At 43.4% G+C, this 18824-nt stretch overlaps 5 protein-coding genes across 6 annotated transcripts in view; 4 read left to right on the top strand and 1 right to left on the bottom strand.

Moving 5' to 3' along the window:
- The first annotated feature begins 3456 nt into the window (after nt 1-3456).
- On the top strand, nt 3457-4565 carry LOC135699466 (UPF0598 protein CG30010-like). Of its 2 annotated transcripts, none has more exons than XM_065219757.1 (3): nt 3457-3649; nt 3978-4185; nt 4255-4565. In XM_065219757.1, the coding sequence occupies exons 1-3, from the start codon at nt 3521-3523 to the stop codon at nt 4548-4550; spliced, it is 633 nt and encodes a 210-aa protein (XP_065075829.1). In that variant the 5' UTR covers nt 3457-3520; the 3' UTR covers nt 4551-4565. The 2 variants fall into 2 exon arrangements, with proteins under 2 accessions (XP_065075829.1, XP_065075822.1); XM_065219750.1 differs by having other exon boundaries at nt 4252-4565.
- A 38-nt stretch (nt 4566-4603) lies between these two features.
- On the bottom strand, nt 4604-6836 carry LOC135699461 (uncharacterized). The gene is made up of 2 exons (XM_065219737.1): nt 6795-6836; nt 4604-6730 (listed from the first exon to the last, which is right to left on the bottom strand). Exons 1-2 carry the CDS (start codon nt 6818-6820, stop codon nt 4624-4626), a joined length of 2133 nt encoding a protein of 710 aa, XP_065075809.1. The 5' UTR covers nt 6821-6836; the 3' UTR covers nt 4604-4623.
- Nucleotides 6837-7064: 228 nt separating this feature from the next.
- LOC135699457 (inactive peptidyl-prolyl cis-trans isomerase shutdown-like) lies at nt 7065-8552 on the top strand. The gene is made up of 2 exons (XM_065219722.1): nt 7065-7138; nt 7197-8552. Exons 1-2 carry the CDS (start codon nt 7101-7103, stop codon nt 8485-8487), a joined length of 1329 nt encoding a protein of 442 aa, XP_065075794.1. The 5' UTR covers nt 7065-7100; the 3' UTR covers nt 8488-8552.
- A 1099-nt stretch (nt 8553-9651) lies between these two features.
- On the top strand, nt 9652-12029 carry LOC135699444 (probable tyrosyl-DNA phosphodiesterase). Its single transcript, XM_065219710.1, has 5 exons — nt 9652-9817; nt 9893-9973; nt 10040-11147; nt 11213-11798; nt 11860-12029. The coding sequence occupies exons 1-5, from the start codon at nt 9784-9786 to the stop codon at nt 11992-11994; spliced, it is 1944 nt and encodes a 647-aa protein (XP_065075782.1). The 5' UTR covers nt 9652-9783; the 3' UTR covers nt 11995-12029.
- A 315-nt stretch (nt 12030-12344) lies between these two features.
- Nucleotides 12345-18824, top strand: part of LOC135700153 (cyclic nucleotide-gated cation channel beta-3-like) — a 47375-nt gene continuing 40895 nt past the window's right edge. Inside the window, exon 1 of the mRNA XM_065220575.1 lies at nt 12345-12419. The gene's annotated coding sequence lies outside the window, so the exon portion shown is untranslated. The remainder of the gene's footprint in view (nt 12420-18824) is intronic.

Genomic DNA, 18824 nt, shown 5'->3' with positions numbered 1-18824 from the left:
GAAGGTATTTAATTTAAACTAGCAATAAGTCCAAAGTGTTTTTTTTATGTTACTTCATACGCGAAGTTAACGATTTTCAGAGTTGGTTGGAAATGCTAACATGAAGCTTTAGTGTGATGATTTATTAGCTAGAGAATGATCTTTAGAAGAGTGTAGGTGGATAGTTCCGTTAGAGTACGGCAGTATGAAAATTGAATAGAAGTTGAAAATGAGCGAAGGGCCATTAAAGCGACAGTTTACAAGATAGACGCACATTTTTGCCTAGCCCGTACGATGTACGCGGGGACTTGAAGTATGCCTGTGGACTTGGAGACATACTTCAAGTCCCCGCGTACATCGTACGGGCTAGGCAAAAATGTGCGTCTATCATGTAAACTGTCGCTTTAATGGCCCTTCGCTCATTTTCAACTTCTATTCAATTTTCATACTGCCGTACTCTAACGGAACTATCCACCTACACTCTTCTAAAGATCATTCTCTAGCTAATAAATCATCACACTAAAGCTTCATGTTAGCATTTCCAACCAACTCTAGCAATAAGTATTTTTCCAATGAATTTCGTTTCAGTGAATGGTTCTCCCGCCGGTGGTTTAGTGCTCGGTTTAGGCTGTGAACCATTTGCCGAGTTAAATTTAACTCGTGGTTAAAAGTGACATTTCGAAAGTTATTTTCTATGTTCGAAAATCCCCGTGCTGTCAATCGACCGGTTTTCGAGCCATGGTTGTCAAAATTTAACTTCTTGTCTTTCAGAAATAACCGTGTTCGGATAGCAGGGTTTATCCTAAGAGGGGTTAATCAATAACTTTTCATCTGTCAAATTTTAACCAAAAATTAATATAATCCACCAAATGGTTCAGAGCCTTAGTGGTATGGCCGGCGCCGGTGGTTGAGTGGTAAGCGTGACTGCTTTCTCACCCCAATGGGTCTAGGCTCAATCCGAGCCGAGGTCGGTGGGTTTCTTCTGAAGCATAAAAATGTCTGGTCACGTCTTCCTTCGGAAGGGAAGTAAAGCCGTTGGTCCCGGCCCATGATGTGTGTGTTGTGAATGGCTGCACGGAGAAAAAATACTAAACAAAGTTTGAGTTCTTTCTACTTAATATTGAGTTCAGCCTCTCACTTGCACTCTTTATTGTTGTCAAAAAAGGAACGAGAGATTCGACCCAACGATATAGTTCAACCAACAATCAATACGAAACTAACGATTTTAAATTGGCTCACCACTTTAGTAGCCTATTGGTCCCAAGCAAATGATTAACGTACCCTATTCTAGTTGAAATTCTATTACTACACTATTTTTGTTTTGATTCGCTATGAAAGTTTGACAGATAACATCAGGGGTGTGTGGATTAATGCAGAACATGCAGGGGTGAGTGACATAGCTTGGGACTGCTTGGGAGCGTTGTTCTGGTACTGAGTGAGCCAAAAATAATAATGATTTTCTTCGGGACCCAGTGGTCTTAGAGTTACCTCTATGGTTCAACCCAATTAGTTACTTTTGAGTAAATTGTATATTCTCCAATTTACGTGAATTAAACTTAATTTTGGATAGAATATATTTAAGAGTAGGCGTTTTTTTGCTGGTGTTAAATGGAAACTACTATACATATCTGATTTACTCATATTTGGGTTATTGGGCTGAACCCAAGCTGAACCGAGGGGGGCGACTCTATCTACGATGCAGGAAAAATTGTGTTTTGCTGTGGTTAGCTGCGTGCACGCTGAGTAGATATGAAGAAGATTGATGACGATTTTGAAGATTTCCTGCAAAAAGATGATGCGCGATGCAAGTAGATACAAAAAATCAAAGAAGATTTTTCGAAGTTTGATTCGCTATTGTGAGATTTGTAGAGCATCTAGAATTGAGATTTAGATGTGTCGCCCCCCTCGAGCTGAACCCCAACATTGAGGGAAAAGTACTTGATTTTGGGGAGTTTTTCATCTCCATGTGCGATATCCCTCGCGATACCCTACGCAGGTGTGGAAGAGGCCTTTCTGCACATTCGATTGCCGTCAATGGATGGCAATCGATGTCCGTCGGTGATTGGCTCTAGATTGCGGAACAGAGACCGACGTTAGATAAAGGAAAGAAAAAGAAGAAGACAGGTTCTCCAGCTATTAGGTTTTGCACCGTCGGGGTTAACCTCAATCGGATGACAGTTCAGTGGTACTGTTTACGTGGACTTAGTCGACTTTTTCTTGGGTAGATTTTCGCGATAACTTTTCAGACTGCAGTGAGATGTAAACCACACTTCTGCATTGTCCACGAGCAACATTCTTTAACCACGCTGTTCCTCGACAATTTTCAAGTTAAAATTCGGAAATCATAGAATATTTTTTTCCGAAAAAACTTGTGCTTGTAAACAGTACCACTGAGCTGTCAAAAGGGTTTAGCCGATTAACACTGAGTAAATTTGTATGGGCCGTGGATAATTGTCAACCCCATGACCTTGACAAATGTCCAAATAATACTCATAACAAATTTATGGTGGTCCTGAAAAGGACCATATTGTAGTGATGGTTGAGTAATTCTGAGCTGGGTGTTCAACACGAGGTTCAAAACGGATGAGGCTGTCGAGCTGTATGTCGTTTGGAGCGAGGGTGACACGCTTGGCATAGATGACCGACCCGCAGCGACTCACGATCGGAGGCGAATGCCACTTCGACTTGTTTCGTCTACTTACTACTCTCTGACGACTGTGCTGGGGTTGCAGCATATGCATGTAGGTAATTGGTGGATTTGTTAGTTAATTCAACGCTTTTGGACAATGCTGGACATTTACCAGTTTTTCAATAGTTTCTTGTTGAAAATCAACATTCGGAAGCATTGTTATCGATGCGTACACAGCAAAAAAAATGTAAAATCGATCAATGTAACTCAAGCTGATGAATGAAATAATGATGTACATAATAGCAAAAAGCAGATACAATATTACATCACTGGATGTAATTTTGTTCGCCAAATCGATGTACATCGTAAAACGTTATATTACACAACCGATGGATTGACCTGGTTGCAGCAGTTTGGATGTAATATTCAACAACTTTTTTTCTGTGTAGCCATATTTCTGATCGATTGGTGATAAAATTATTGAAATTGGACCAGGGGCAGCTGAGTTATTAACGTTCAAAATCTTTCTTAATTTGTTACATGTTCCATTTTCGGTTTTCACAAAGTGTACCCCCATATAGAAATCAAAGACGTAGTCCTACGTCAAAAGAACTTAAATTTAGGGTAATTTTTTTTTCTCTGTGTAATTTAAATGGTTGGCAGAGTGTGACGTCAAACAAATTCACATGGGCCTCACTTGTTTACCTCTCATTGGAAGTCAGTCAGTAAACTGTTTACGTGACCTTGGCAGTTGGCATACACCGGCATAGATCCGTCCTCAAATTGGAAATTGGCATACAAAATCATATGATTATTGTTTTGGTTCAAAAGTGCGGCTACACATCCAATGGTGAAAATTTCTGATCTTCAATCTGGGCAGATTTTTTGTCAATAGTTGATTTAAGGGTGAACATGATTTTTAAACGGCTAATGATATCGGCAGCGAGAAGAAGTTTTTCGTCCGGTGTAAGCTACGTTCAAGGCCAATCGCCAGCACCAAAACTACGCGAATATTTCTACTACATCGATCATGAAGGAATGGTAAGCCACTCGAAATGCATAAACAAGCAGATCGTCTGACAAGTGTGGACCAGACTCGCATTATCCTAATACTGGACCCTAACGTCCTAACGAAACCTTTGATTAATAGATAAAATATCATCGAACTAAGAACAGACAGAAGATAGTAATTCTGTCGGTAAGCATCGAAAAACAATGCCAGTTTTTCAGATACGATAGTATATGATTAGGCAATTCTCGTCACACTTACGAAGACCTGAATATAATTCACTTCTTGTCGTATTCCAGATATACGCCGAATATAGAAAATACGTGTTAAAAATATTTAAAATTCATATTCCACTACCAGCTCTTCTTGGATGATGCCCGAATCAAAAACTTCACATCCTGCTTCAAGGAGAAGAAATTCCTGGAATTTTTCTTCAAGCGACTGCGCCTGAACGATGGCGACCGCTACCGAGAGCACTTTCCCTTCGTATCGCCCTGCGGTCGCGAACGGAACTACATCCGCTGCGATGACGTTCCCGTTGTGTTCACCCACGTTTTTCGGGATGCGGGTAGGTTTTGATAGATTGAGATACTATATCGAATTTATGTAATGATTGCATGTTGAAAATTCGCAGAAGGCATAGAACGGCTGGCGTTCGCCCACGCGGGAGATCTACTGAACGTACCATGGGAGCCCAACCGGATCTGTATGTTTCCGCTCAGTGGACGCGTGTACCATCCGGCACCGGAACGTTACGGCTCGGTGGGTTTGATCCGTTCCAAATTGGCCATCGAGCTGAGCAGGCATTTTACCTTCCTCAATGGTGAAGAACAACCGCCAACGCATTTCACGTGGGATTCGATAAAGCACAAACTGGATAGCGAATGGTGGAAAAGTACCTACATCAACCAACGGGGTGAATCGTTAGAGTAACACACAAACAGGGATTATTTGTGATAAATTAGACATTAACTGGTAGGAAGAAAAAAGTTTGTTTCGTTACAGTTTATTGGTCTTCTTTCTTCGCACTTGCTTGTTTCATGTACGCTTGATAATCGAACGGTTCCCGTGCCTTGGCGAAGCTAACCAGGTCCGTCGGGTCCTTCTTCGTTGCATTGGTCATGAAGGCATTACTCCGTGAAGGTCCCTCATAAGGTGCAAATGTGTTCAACGATTGCTGTATCTCATTTACGAAAACCTTCTGATTTTTCTTTTGAAGCTTCTTCTCGTAATCTTTCTGTTTGCGACGTTTGGATTTCTTCTTAGTTTTCACCACCGAAGGTGGTGGTGCAGCAGCAGGACGTTTGTGCTTGAATTTCTCCCTGGAAGTGATGCGTTGGACGCTGTTCCAATGAGGAAAAGTGCACGGTAGAAGCGTGTGTTCGCGATGCAGTTGAGTTATCACAGATGTGTCGATAGGAATCCACTGGTACGATTCCAAGGCTGGTTGTACGTATTCGACGTTAGAATACAGCTCTCCCAGATCGATGGATGAACCCACTGTGCTGGTCATGTTATCGCTGGAGAGGATCATGATGGTTTCTTTGTTTTTGATATCGTGGTGCATTATGTGCTCTCCAGGAGGGAAATTCAACAGGAGCTTCAGTGTTTGCCAGAGGTTTGTAATGAGATTTGCTGGTTCGATGTCGTACGTTCGTTTCAACGCCTCTTCGATGTCCTTCAGTTCCAGATAATGGTGTGAGAGGATGGCATGAGTGACCACGTTGATCCGAAGCCGAAGTGTCCTGGAATTGGGCCTAAGGAATTGACGAACCCATTCTCGAATCAATTCACTCTTGGTCATCTGCTCAGCACCGAACTCTGCTTGATATTCCAGTTTGATCGATATATTTATGTAGAATTTCATCTTACGCAGAGATTCGTAGCAATCCATTCGGGATCTTATCAGGAACCTATACTGATCATCTCCATCCTGTAGTTTCCATAATTGAAGACGACTGTTTCGATGAGGATGATATTGCGTTTTAGATTTCGCATCGATCAAACGAAGATACTCATCGAACTCTACCACTTTGTAGTCGATTTCTTTGGAGCATTTGGCATCTCGTTCCTCCGTTTTCTTATCCAAACCATGGGTTGCCTCTTTTTTGGTAATCGACATAAAGCTTCTCACTAGATACTTGTGCGCTTTTACGTTTCTCGCGTGCGTGGACATTTTCGTTGCGGGAAACTTCTTCCCAATAAGAATTACATTTCGATGCTCAACCGTCTCAATCCGCAAAGGCACCATCCATTGCTCGTCCATATTGCTTGCACAGTCCAACAGATGACAAAGTGTCCCCGAATCGACTACGAACCTCACGTCTTCGTCTTGCTTCAGTACTGTATCAACCTGAACAGCATCATTCATCGGCATCGAAAAATGTTGATCCTTGAAAAAATTGTCCAAAACTCGTTTGTTTCGCTTCAGAGTTTTACACTGTAGCAAATTCTCGGTAAAAATATTCCTCACAACTCCATGCTCCACCACATTTTCGGACACGGGCTCAAACTGCACATTTTGTTCATGGCTTTTGTAATTTAGCCACATTACTGCCGTACTCAATATATATGTTCTACTGGAGATCTCGCTCAACATATTGCCGGCCTTTCCCTTCCAGATAGCAACGACTAAATCGTCCAAATCCTTCTCGATCGTGCTTTTCCTACAGACCAAGTGATTGTTGAAGTAATTCTTGACAAAGCTTGCATATAGCAAAGGCTCCTTGCCCAGTTTCTTCTTCAGGGCGTAATACTTGTGTAAAGCTTCCCGATCCTCGGCACTCTCAAACCCAAGTCTCATGTTCTTTCTGTTCAAAACCATCAAGCAGTGCTGGTGTTCGGCCCTCGTCAGCATGGACCCACTGGGAAAGCTATCGTACAATCTCATACCCTTGGTTGTATCGATATCCAGCTGCCTTACTTCCATGCCGGTTCGCGGATCTACTGGGTATTCCAAGGCCACCGCATTGTCATCCCGGAACGTATCGTTCAGCTGGTGCACCGCATCGACTTCGTTAATGTGCAGATTGAAGATGTCCTCTTCGTATTGGGAAAAATCGACGGAAAAGTACTCCAGCAATCGCTGTTCGCTACGCCGGTTCTGTTTGGACCTACGGTTGGGTGAGATTTATTATTAACTGGTGAAATAAGAGTGATAAATGAATGGAAAATTACCATTCTAAATTCCGGTATGCGTCCATGGTGCAGCGCGCACCGTTTGATGTTTTTGTTTCTGTTGCACTTGGCATACAAAGGCAGCAAGCTCGAGAACCTTCAGAAACGTTTCACTCCACAACGAAGTTGGATTCTGCATCGAACGAATCTTTTTCGGCGCACTTGCTTGTCACTTTTCTACGAAAACGAAGTAAATAACAAAAGAGAACCGACCACGCTACCGGACAAAGCTGATTGAACCATTTTTTTTGCTTACTCAGCTTTTTAGTAATTTTACGCGTTAAATTCCACTAGAACCTGTAAACAATGGACGGATCAGTGTTGAAGGAAGCGCTGAACATCAGGTAATTGTTTTCAACTGTACATCGAAACACTGTTTTCACCCCTTCCTCCATCTTCCAGCGATTTGCTCGGCGAACATGGTGCCCAGTTTCAGATCAGCACAAAGTACAACGACCACGGGGAGGAGTTCTTCATGGAAGACGACTACGGTAGTGCCGACGAGGACGAGGATGCCCACCGGAAGATAATGAGCCCCTGGGATAGGAGTTTCGATGAGCTGCGTGCGCAAATGTTTATGGTGTCGGAGTTTGTGTACAAACGCATCACCAAGCAGGGTGTTGGTGAAGAGCTGGTGCCGGATCGCGCCCGGGTCACAATCGATTACAATGGGTACTTTGAGAGCGAGACGTACGCGTTCGATTCCACTTCGATGCGTGGCGAATTCAAGACATTCACCATCGGCAAAGACGAAGTGGTCGGAGGTTTGGAGGAAGCGGTCAAGTCCATGAAACCCAGCGAGGAGGCACAATTCGTGATCGGATATCAGGTTCTGTTTGGTGAACTGGGATGCAAACCACGGATCAAACCCAAAGCTGACGCCTTGTTTATCGTGAAGCTGGTTAGCTTTACCGATCCAGGTGATGCAGAGGCCTTGGATAAACTGACCCAAGAGGAGAAAATGACCTACGCTGTGGTGAAGCAGAAAGTTACCGACACCAGGACTCACGCCAAGGACTTCTTCAAGCGGAACATGGTTGCGAATGCAATCAACGATTACCACAAAGCCGTCAACTTCCTGGAACGGTGCAACGTGAAGGACGAGGAAGAACAGAAAGAGCAAACCGAAACACTGATTTCGCTGTACACGAGCCTGGCCGTTTGCTACAACAAAAAGGAAAATCCTCGTCGGGCCTGTTCGATGATCAACGAAATCCGTCGTCTCGGAAATATTGATCGTATGTCACGACCGTTGTTCCACGAGGGACGGGCCCTGATGAACCTGGGAGACTACCAGCGTGCCAAGACCAGTTTGTTGAAAGCTCAGCGACTGGAACCGACCAACAAGGACATCGTAAAGGAGTTGAAAATTTTAAACGAACGCTGGGAAAAGCATCGACAAGAAGAACGAACCATATGTGCGCGTGCTTTCGGTTTGAAAGAACGCAAGGACGAGCGGCAAACCGACGAGCAAATCAAATTTACGGAAACGATGACGAAAACGCTGGAGGCATTTGTGGAAGACGAGAAAAGCAAACAGCTTACCCTCCCGGAAGGGTTGACCAGCAAGGAGATGGATACGATTCAGGATTTGGCCGATGGGTTCGCTCTGAAGCTGAATCTGCACAAGGAGAACAGCAAGGATTTCTACCGACTCGAGAAGAAAACAGTCGGGGGAGAAAATGAGAAGTGAAACGGTTGTTCGGAGCAATGGAGCGTAATTCGAACTTGATTTGTACCTTTTACTTTGAATGATAAATATATGAATTACATAGACTAAAGTAAGATAACATTTGAACACACATCATTATTTTTCATCGAACAAGCATGTAACGGACAATTTAAAAGTATCGTAGTTGGTAGTACCGCCACCTGTGGCGCGCATAGTCAATTCCTTTGAGTTTGACGTTTACACACTACCGCCATCTGTTCAGCGTAGTGCCCACCACATTGTACTCGACAGATGGCGGTAATGTTTTAGCGACGATGTTTTACAGGGAGAAATATGCAATGTGTTATGTCTGTTGTCTGTGATTTAACCGTTGGTGATAGTTCTGCTTTATACCCAATTTTGTTTTTTTTATAAGTCTTCTTAATTGCACCGACTGCTGTCATTATTTTATATGGAACATGTTGAGACCTCCTGGGAGTACTACGAAAGGCCGAATCAAAAAAGGTAGAATCACGAAAGGCCGAAAGCACTTCCAACCCACCCAATATGACGAGTATTCAATCAGCCTTGATGATGGTCAGTAACTGGTAATATAGAGTTACCTCTATGGAATAACTCTCGAAAGTCAATTGTGTGAGTTCAGAGTAGATTTTTAATTTTAAAATAGCTTAGTGGAAAGAAATTCCAAAGGAAATCTGTGAAGATGAAGAATTTTAAGTGAATTTCGAGAACAATTTAGAGGAGAACTCCAGGATAATTCTGAAGTGAATTGGATGGGAATTCTAAAGAGAATTCATGCTAATTTTAAATAGAATTATAAAAGGAAGCTTCAATTGCTATTTTAAAAAAAACTTTCAATGTCTATTAGCATCAAAGGATGAATTATATGAATTTTTCGGAGTGTTCTGTTTTTAATAAATTTTCAAGGAATTCGGAGAGAATTTAAAATTTATTTTGGATTAATTAATTCTGAAAAGCAGTCTATGAAGGGAAACGAACAAGCAGTAATCTCGGGTAATATCACTTTCAAAAATGTAGGTGACAATCCCTATTATTGCTCACCGCTCAGCGCCATGGTTGCCTCTACTGTAAGGCATTTTCTTCCTGTCACATTTTGGCAAATTTTGTTTTGGTTTTCTTATTCTGTCCAATCCACCGATGCTCCGGTCTTTTGCAGATTGAACAGCATCTGATGCTTGCGCGGCTCGAAATTCTCGAAGGAAATAAATAAAAGGTTTCTAGTTTTTAAATTAGTGTGTTCTTATTTGCTATTGTAAAAGTTAATCCCTTTAAAAAATAAGCGACTGATAAAATAAAATGGAAAGTAATAAAAGAAGGACCATTGAGAAAGGTAAGTAGTTTCGAGTAGTTTGACCCATGTCCGTTAGCTTTCTCAGCATTTACCATTCTTGTTCTACACTTCTAGTGCCAGATAAGATTTGCCAGTATGGTTCCGATTGTTACCGCAAGAATCCCGCGCATTTCAAGGAATTTTCCCATCCACATTGTAAGTATCAGTAACTGCTTACACCCGATTCACACCGTTTAACCTTCACGCATTGCTGTTTTGTAGTGGAATCGATTCTAGTGGAAGCTCCAGCTAAGGACAAGTATCGCATACCGGACGAGCTATTCATGAGCCGGGAGGTGGTTGGAGAACAGCTCAAAATTTTAGCCCAAATTTATCCCGACCTGCTAAACAATAATCGTCCTCCGACGAAGCATTCTAAGAACGACACCAAACTCGATTCGCAACCGAGCTCCACCAGTGGATCGTCGCCGAAAGTAGCTAGTTCCCAGCCCGGAAGTGTATCCACCGCAAATAGTGATGCCAAATCGATCAGTTCCTCTTCTAGCAAAAAATCTCCACCGAAAGGTAACGCCGTGGCTGATCTGTTTGCCGAGCGTAGGGCGAAAATGGCTAAAATACGTGAAGAGCAAAAGAAAACAGAACCCCAACCGTCGACCAGCAGTTCACAGGCTCAGAAAAAACCAGATCCACCCAAAGAGACGGGAATTTCATTGAAAAAGGTTATCCCACGGAATATTCACGACTACTATCCAGTGGTAGCTCCCAAAGGTCAAATGGCCAAGAAGCTTGCGGATGCAGCTCCCTACAACTACTTCCTAACGACTATAACCGATGCCAAAGTGACCCACTCGGAACCGTTGTCGGTAACGTTTCAGGAACTGCTGGACGGCAGCCTGGGGGAGCTGGAATGTTCCGTTCAAATGAACTTTATGGTGGATATCGGGTGGCTTCTGGGGCATTATTTTTTTGCCGGATACGAAGATCGTCCATTATTGATTCTATATGGCGATGAAACTCCCGAGCTGAAGATGGTGTCCTCGAAAAAGCCGAACGTAACGGCAGTGAAAGTCAACATTAGCACACCCTTCGGGGTCCACCATACCAAAATGGGGCTGTACGGATATACGGACGGGTCGATGCGAGTTGTAGTGTCGACGGCTAATTTATACGAAGACGATTGGCACAACCGCACACAGGGGCTGTGGGTCAGTCCAAGGTTACCGGCGGTTCCGGAGGATGCGGATACAGGTTTCGGCGAAAGCAAGACAGGTTTCCGGGAAAGTTTGATCACATATTTGAATTCATATAAAATTGGTCACCTGCAACAGTGGGTGACTAGAGTTCAAAAGAGCGATTTCAGTCAGGTTAAGTGAGTATTTTAGACTGATTTCCTATAGATTTAACTAGGATACTTAAATAGTAATTCGTTCTCAGCGTTTTCCTAGTTGCATCAGTTCCTGGTGGCCATCTTAATACTCCTAAAGGACCGCTATGGGGACATCCTCGGTTAGGTTATTTACTGGGAAAGCATTCCGCTCCTGTCGATGATACTTGTCCGCTGGTGGCTCAAAGTTCCAGCATAGGCAGCCTTGGTCCAACTCCACAGTCTTGGGTCCTGTCGGAAATAATGGCCAGTTTTAGGAGGGACTCGGCCCCCATCGGACTGCGAAGAGTTCCTGCTTTCAAGATGATATTCCCAAGTTTCTCCAATGTTAGGAACAGTCACGATCATTTGCTGGGAGGAGGATGCCTACCATATATGAAGGCCACGAACGATAAGCAGCAGTGGTTGAAGGACTATTTGCATCAGTGGAAAAGTGATTCTAGGAATAGGACCAAAGCAGTACCTCACATCAAAACCTACTGTCGGTGGTCCCATCGAGGTCTGTATTGGTTCTTGCTGACGTCGGCGAATCTTTCGAAAGCTGCCTGGGGTGTGTACAATAAATCGGCCAAGTTTGAAGCGCCGCTCAGGATCAACAGCTACGAGGCAGGTGTCTTATTCTTGCCAAAGTTTGTGGTAAGCTAGCATATTGAGGCAAGATTTACGCATATTTTTTCCAACTTGTTTCTTCTTTTAGATTGAGGAAAACTTCTTCCCGATGGAATCGAAGCCTGATCAACAGCATCCCACCTTTCCCATGCCTTATGACGTTCCGATAATTCCTTACGCTCCTGAAGACACTCCGTTTTTCATGGATTATCTTAGGGGCTAGTATTATTATGATTATGATGCCGTATGTCTCGAATAAATTTCTTTTTACCTAATTCTTTTTTATACTAGAAAATCCTCCAGAGTATCTCCGCCGGTATTGTAAAGAGCGCAGGTCATAAATTTCAGATTTTTGTTGGTAAACACGACCACGTGGTGCTGTACCTGTTGCTTACGACGCCTCCGCCTCGGTCCACGTGCAATCTGCATAGATAAACAAACACCCAGATTGGCATGCTGTTTCATGACGGCCATCTGTTGGGATGGGATGGGAATGATATCAAAGGACATGCGCCGATATTCAGACGGCCTCTTTTGCACATTTTCTTCGCACGCAAATTGTCAAAATAGTTTCATTGTTTGGAACGAAAAGCAAAGTTCCAATATTCTCACTCAGTTTTCGTCAATTATCAATGTCCTAAATCGTTGGTAAGTAGTTATGCAGTCTGAGGTACCTATTTGTTCAAAGAAAGAAATCATTCGCGTGAAGTAATTCAAATTTTAAATCCTGGTATCCTGGAATCGATTAGCCATATTGAAAATTGAAACACAGAAAGCATTAGTTTCAGATTTCATACAACGCTCGCAGTTACATTGTAATGTTTCACCCATAATCCCTGCAACATGAGCAAAAATAATATTCAATTGAAGAGAGGAAATGTAAAGTGTCAGAGTGCAGTCCAAATTGCAGGTGTAGGAATGAAATTGATAAAGCACGCGAACGCTGTCTGGTGGTAGAATTAGGCGTCCACCAAGACCGCTGCTGCAGTAATTGTACAAATCGATGTTTCATGTGCAGCGCTAACTAGGGTGATGAACTTCCCTTTGATGGTAGGAGAATGGTATTGGAATAGAATTTTAGGTATCCAGAATTTCAAAAGCTACAATTATAGCCGGGCGTACCTCCACTGTATTTTTCATTAATTTTAAAATTAACTTTTAATAAATTACAATAAGAATATAAATTCGGCATGAATAAAAAAAATATTGATTTCACCATACTACCGTTACACGGGTATACGCAGTAATGGTCCACGTTCCAGAAGAGTAGCATGGATAGCGGATCTCAATCTTTAGTCGATTCCCGAGAACAATCGGGATATCAGGAAGGTCATTCTTGTGAAACCGCGTTGAATTGGGTATAAGCGAAGTGGAAAGATATCTTGGAGCGTAGAGATACGATTGTTGCTGTTTTTTGGATCTAAAACGCGCTCTTGAAACAATTTGTAGGCACTTTTTTTTTTTTTTTTAATAATTCGTTTATTTTTCCAGGCTCATTTGCAGTAGCTTTGCGGAGCCGATATTCATTGTTTAGATAACAAAATTACTTAAAACTAACGTTAGTAAAGCGGGGGCCGATTACTCGCGGCTATCTCGAGGTTAGGGGTAACAAATTGTAACAAATGGATGGCAGGGTAGGGATTGTGAACACAAGGTTTGGAGAGCAATGTGCTCTTGATCTCGAACTAGGCGACACTCTGATGAAAAAGACAAACATGGGGGTACACCGATGGGTAGCTAACAACTTGGGAGAACACAAGATGACACTAACTTCTAAATCCTCAAATCTATCCGTTTTAAAAACACATAAATTAAATTCAAATAGTCAAGGTCTCGGCTCGCCAAGACATCTCTAACGGGTATCGCGGGTTGTTTTCCTCGGGCCCTGAGGGATGTGGATAACTCAGATCTGGCAACACGGTGTAAGGTACACGACCAAACAACATGCTCGATATCGTGATAACCACTGCCACACGCACATAAATTGCTGCCTGAGAGCCCAATTCGATAGAAGTGCGAGTCTAACGAGCAGTGATTGGACATAAGCCTTGAAATAACGCGTATAAAGTCGCGGCTCATGTCCAACCCTTTGAACCATGGTTTGTTCGACACCTGTGGGAGAATGGAATGTAACCATCTTCCCAATTCACCATCATTCCATTTTTGTTGCCAACTGATGAGGACTTGCTGGCGAGCAATGGAGAAAAATTCGTTGAAGGCGATTTGTCGCTCAAAAATATCGCCTTCCATAGCGCCCACCTTAGCCAATGAGTCCGCTTTCTCATTACCCGGAATTGAGCAATGAGATGGGACCCAAGCTAAGGTGATAGTATAGGAGCAGTTAGATAAAGCACTCAGTTTAGATCGTATTTCAGGCAGGAAATACGAGGAGTGCTTCATCGGCCTCATTGAACGAATAGCCTCCAATGAGCTAAGACTATCCGTAAAAATGAAATAATGGTCAGAAGGTAGTGAGGCAATTCGCTCTACTGCGTAAAATATAGCTGCGAGTTCCGCAACGTATACGGAGCATGGTTTCTGCAGTTTATAGGAGGCGCTATGAAATTGATTAAATACACCAAATCCAGTGGAAGCATTTATGGTTGACCCATCTGTGAAAAATATTTTATCGTTACTTACATGGTGGTACTTGATTGCAAAAATTGAGGGAACAACCATCGACCGATGGTGATCTGGTATTCCATGGATTTCTTGCATCATGGTCAGATCAAAATTTACAGAGGAACTATAGAAGGCTTGGAAGCAATCACGATTGGAGATTAATGAAGAAGGACCAACCTCCAGCGTCATGTACTCATAGTACAAACTCATGAATCTTGTTTGAGGATTTTGGTCGAGCAGCTTCTCAAACTGTTCTATTACCAAAGGATTCAATACTTCACAACGGATGAGGAACCGGAAAGACAGCTCAGCGAAACGATCTGTCAGTGGGAGAACACCCGCGAGTACTTCGAGGCTCATCGTATGCGTCGAGTGCATACAGCCAAGCGCGATTCGGAGGCAACGGTATTGAACTCGTTGCAGCTTCAAGATATGTGTTTTCGCCGCGGATTGAAAGCAGAAGCTACCGTACTCTAGAACCGACAAGATGGTTGTTCGATACAACCTGATAAGATCTTCCGGGTGTGCTCCCCACCAAGTTCCGGTAATTGTACGAAGAAAATTGATTCTTTGTTGGCATTTTTGTTTTAGATACGCAATATGTTTTCCCCATGTGCATTTGGAATCGAACCAGACACCTAAATACTTGAAAGATATACTTTGAGTGATTGTTCTACCCTTTAGTTGAAGCTGTAACTGTGCAGGATGATGCTTCCTAGAAAAAACAACCAACTCAGTTTTCTCCGGAGAGAATTCGATACCCAGCTTCATAGCCCAAGTAGACAAATTGTCTAAGGTATCTTGCAATGGTCCTTGCAGGTCCGGTGCACTTGGCCCTATAACGGACACAACGCCGTCATCTGCAAGCTGCCTTAGCGAGCAATTTTCGTCAAGACAACCATCAATGTCTTTAACGTAAAAATTATAAAGAAGGGGGCTTAAACATGAGCCCTGGGGGAGACCCATGTAACTAATTCGTGAAGTTGTCGAGTTTCCATGAGAAAAGCTCATATATTTCTCAGACAACAAGTTGCTCAAATAGTTGTTCATAATTGGTGAAAGCCCACTATCGTGGAGTTTATCCGAAAGGACATCGATACAAACAGAATCAAAAGCCCCCTTAATATCCAAGAAAACTGAACCCATTTGCTGTTTTTGCGCATAGGCCAGTTGAATTTCAGTTGAAAGCAACGCAAGACAGTCGCTCGTTCCTTTGCCTCTCCGAAATCCAAATTGCGTATCTGAAAGTAAACCATTCGACTCGACCCATTTGTCTAGACGAAAAAGAATCATTTTCTCCAACAATTTCCGTATACAGGACAGCATCGCGATGGGACGGTACGAGTTATAATCCGACGCGGGTTTACCGGGTTTTCGAATGGCGATAACTCTTACTTGCCTCCAATCATCCGGAACAATGTTGTGCTCCAGAAATTGATTGAATAAGTTCAACAAGCGTCTCTTCGCGACGTCTGGGAGATTTTTGAGCAAGTTGAACTTGATTCTATCCATTCCTGGAGCTGAGTTGTTACATGAGAGGAGAGCAAGTGAGAATTCCACCATCGAAAACGGAGAATCTATTTCGTTACTACCCGACGGACTATCACGAACGTTGGTTTGAACCGACACCGAATCCGGGCAAACTTTCTGCGCGAAGCTGAATATCCAACTGTCTGAGTACTCCTTGTCTTCGTTGACCGGTGATGACGCGTTGCGCATTCTCCTGCCGACATTCCAGAGTGTTCTCATCGAAGTCTCTCTCGACAAACCATCGACGAACCGACGCCAGTAACCGCGTTTTTTGGCTTTAATCAAGCTCTTAAAAGTTTTCTCGAGGTCGGTGTACCGCTCGAAATCCTCGACCTTACCGTGTTTGCGGAAGCGTTTAAACGCGGCGGACTTCTCGCTGTTCGCGTCGGTGCAATCCTTATCCCACCACGGAGTGAGAGGTCGTTTGCGAACGAAAACACCCGGAACGCGTTTCGTCTGTGCTTGAAGAGCGCAGTCAACGATAAGTCGCGATAAAAAGGAGTACTCATCCAGCGGAGGGAGTATCTCAACCGAATCAGTACCACCGAGAACCGCGGACGCAAATTTTTGCCAGTCGATGTTTTTCGTGAGGTCGTACGCGATGTCAACCGAGCGAGTGGAAGATGAACCATTGGTAATAGAAATTTTGATTGGCAAGTGGTCACTACCGTAGGGATCTTGAATTACTTTCCACGAGCAATCCAACGATAGTGAGCTCGAACTGAGGGAGAGGTCTAATCTACTTTCTCTTGCTGGAGGTTTGGCCACTCGTGTTACTTCCCCAGTGTTTAGAATTGTCATATTGAAGTTATCGCAAAGGTCGTATATCAGGGTTGAGCGGTTGTCATCGTACAGTTCCCCCCAGCCTGTACCGTGGGAGTTAAAATCTCCTAATATCAACCGAGGCTCAGATAAAGCTGAGCAGATATCTGAGAGACCTTGGCGAGAAATCGCAGTTCTTGGAGGAAGATATACTGAGGCAATACTGAGGCTTTTACCTCGAATATTTACCTGACATGCGACAACTTCAATGCCTGTCACGGAAGGCAGATCGATTCTATGAAAGGAATGGAGCTTATGAATCCCGAGAAGCACCCCTCCATACGAATCTGCTCGATCAAGGCGAATAATGTTAAAATCGTGGAAAGGGAGATCGGTGTCTGAAGAAAGCCATGTTTCACAAAGAGCAAATGCATCACAAAGTGAGTTGTGAACTAAAAATTTGAATGTGTCAAGTTTCGGTATAAGACTTCTACAGTTCCACTGAAGAACAGAGATCATATCCCCGACCTCATTCGGAAAATTATCCATCAAAGGATATGATCGATGCAAGGAAGGACCACCTAGAAGCTAGTTGCTTCAAAAGAGTTTTCACGAATGGAAGCACTAAATTAATAATGTTCCGAGTTGAGTCAGAGACGTTGAATATATTGAAGATGCTCTCCACAATTTCAGAAAACGTGAACATGGCATCATGTTCTTGCTGATTATTCAGCTGTTTTTCTGGCTGAAAAACTGGGATATCTGGGGTTTTAGATGATCCCGGAAGTGGCGGAAAGTCCTTGTTAAAATTACAAGATTTAAATCCCGGTGGTGGGGGTTTCGGTACATTTCCGCTACCTCTTAAATTTGTCAAGGTAGGTTGGTAGTCCATACGAGAGGCCTTACGAGGTTTTTGGGTGACGTTTATTTTGGACCGCTTCCTCGTGTTGCCATTAAAGACAAAAGGATTACTCTCACCCACCTCTGAGTCAGAGCCCTGATCATCATCTGGCAGGAGGTGGAATGTGTTGTTGCTTTTTGGGGTGGTTTGGGAAGATGAAGCGGTCGTTTTTAAAATTTCTGCTAACGAGCGCTTAGAGCGAGCTTGCAAAGACCGCTTTAGTTTTTCTCCCTGCTGTACAGTAAACGCATTTTGGGGTAGCATGACAAGGACCCTCCGTATGCTCCTCCCCACATTGATCGCACCGCGGTTTGTTGGAACAAAAGTCCGCGGTGTGACCTAGTTGTTTGCATTTCAAGCAATTCATTACCCTCGGTACAAACAAGCGTACAGGTAGTCGAACCTTCCCAATTGTGACGTAGTCAGGTAATGCCGATCCTGAAAAGGTCACACGAAACGAATCTGAGAGGGTATACTTTTTTTTTGTGCCTATGTGCGACACTGACTGCAGTTGAATGCAGTCCAGTATCTTGACTTTCGGGAGGGCACGGTTTTTGAAAATGCCGAAAGATTCGACTTGCAGGAAATCCTCACAAGTCAGACTCGATTCGGTGACCACTCCTTCAATTTCTACGTCACAACTGGGGACGTAGACTCGATATTCGATCGAAAAAAGCTCACAGGCAACAATCCGGTTTGCCTGTTTCAGGTCATCAACGGTAACGCGCAGTTTGTTTGACGTTACCTTAAAGATATCGGTTACGGCCGAAAAATGTTTTGTCAGATCCTTCGAAATCCGAGAAATATTCAAAGGTTTTTGTTTGGGCCGGAAAAAAACAACCCATGGACCTTTTGAGTCGCTTGGGTAAGCTTTATGGCGGGGGGTCGCAGAAATTTTTAAGGGAACGGTTGGAGTAGGGGGAACAGGTGGACGAGGGGGCGATGGTGGAGAAGGGGGGGCAGGGGGTGAAGGAGGTTGTTGTTTAGACATCACCTTTGGGTAAGCTCCAGTGCTCGTTTTGGGGTCCGAAGTAGAATCCCCTGAGGTATCCATTTCCTCTTCAGTGAGAAGCAGATTTTCGAATGATGGAGATTTAACAGACTCATCATCGGAGATATCTGCTAGCGAAATACCCCCGCCATCATTGGTTTCATCCATTGCGGGGTCTTAAGTACCTCCGCAACAGATTTCGACATAAAAAAGGAAATATATATATATATTTATATATATATATATA

The sequence above is a fragment of the Ochlerotatus camptorhynchus genome, unplaced genomic scaffold (genome assembly GCF_037179485.1).
Source record: "Ochlerotatus camptorhynchus isolate MF236.1 unplaced genomic scaffold, CSIRO-AGI_Acam_v1.1 ptg000010l, whole genome shotgun sequence".
In the NCBI taxonomy this organism is placed as follows: Eukaryota; Metazoa; Arthropoda; class Insecta; order Diptera; family Culicidae; genus Ochlerotatus; species Ochlerotatus camptorhynchus.
The sequence above is the reverse complement of the archived record's forward strand: the minus strand, read 5'-3'. Positions and strand labels throughout refer to the sequence as shown.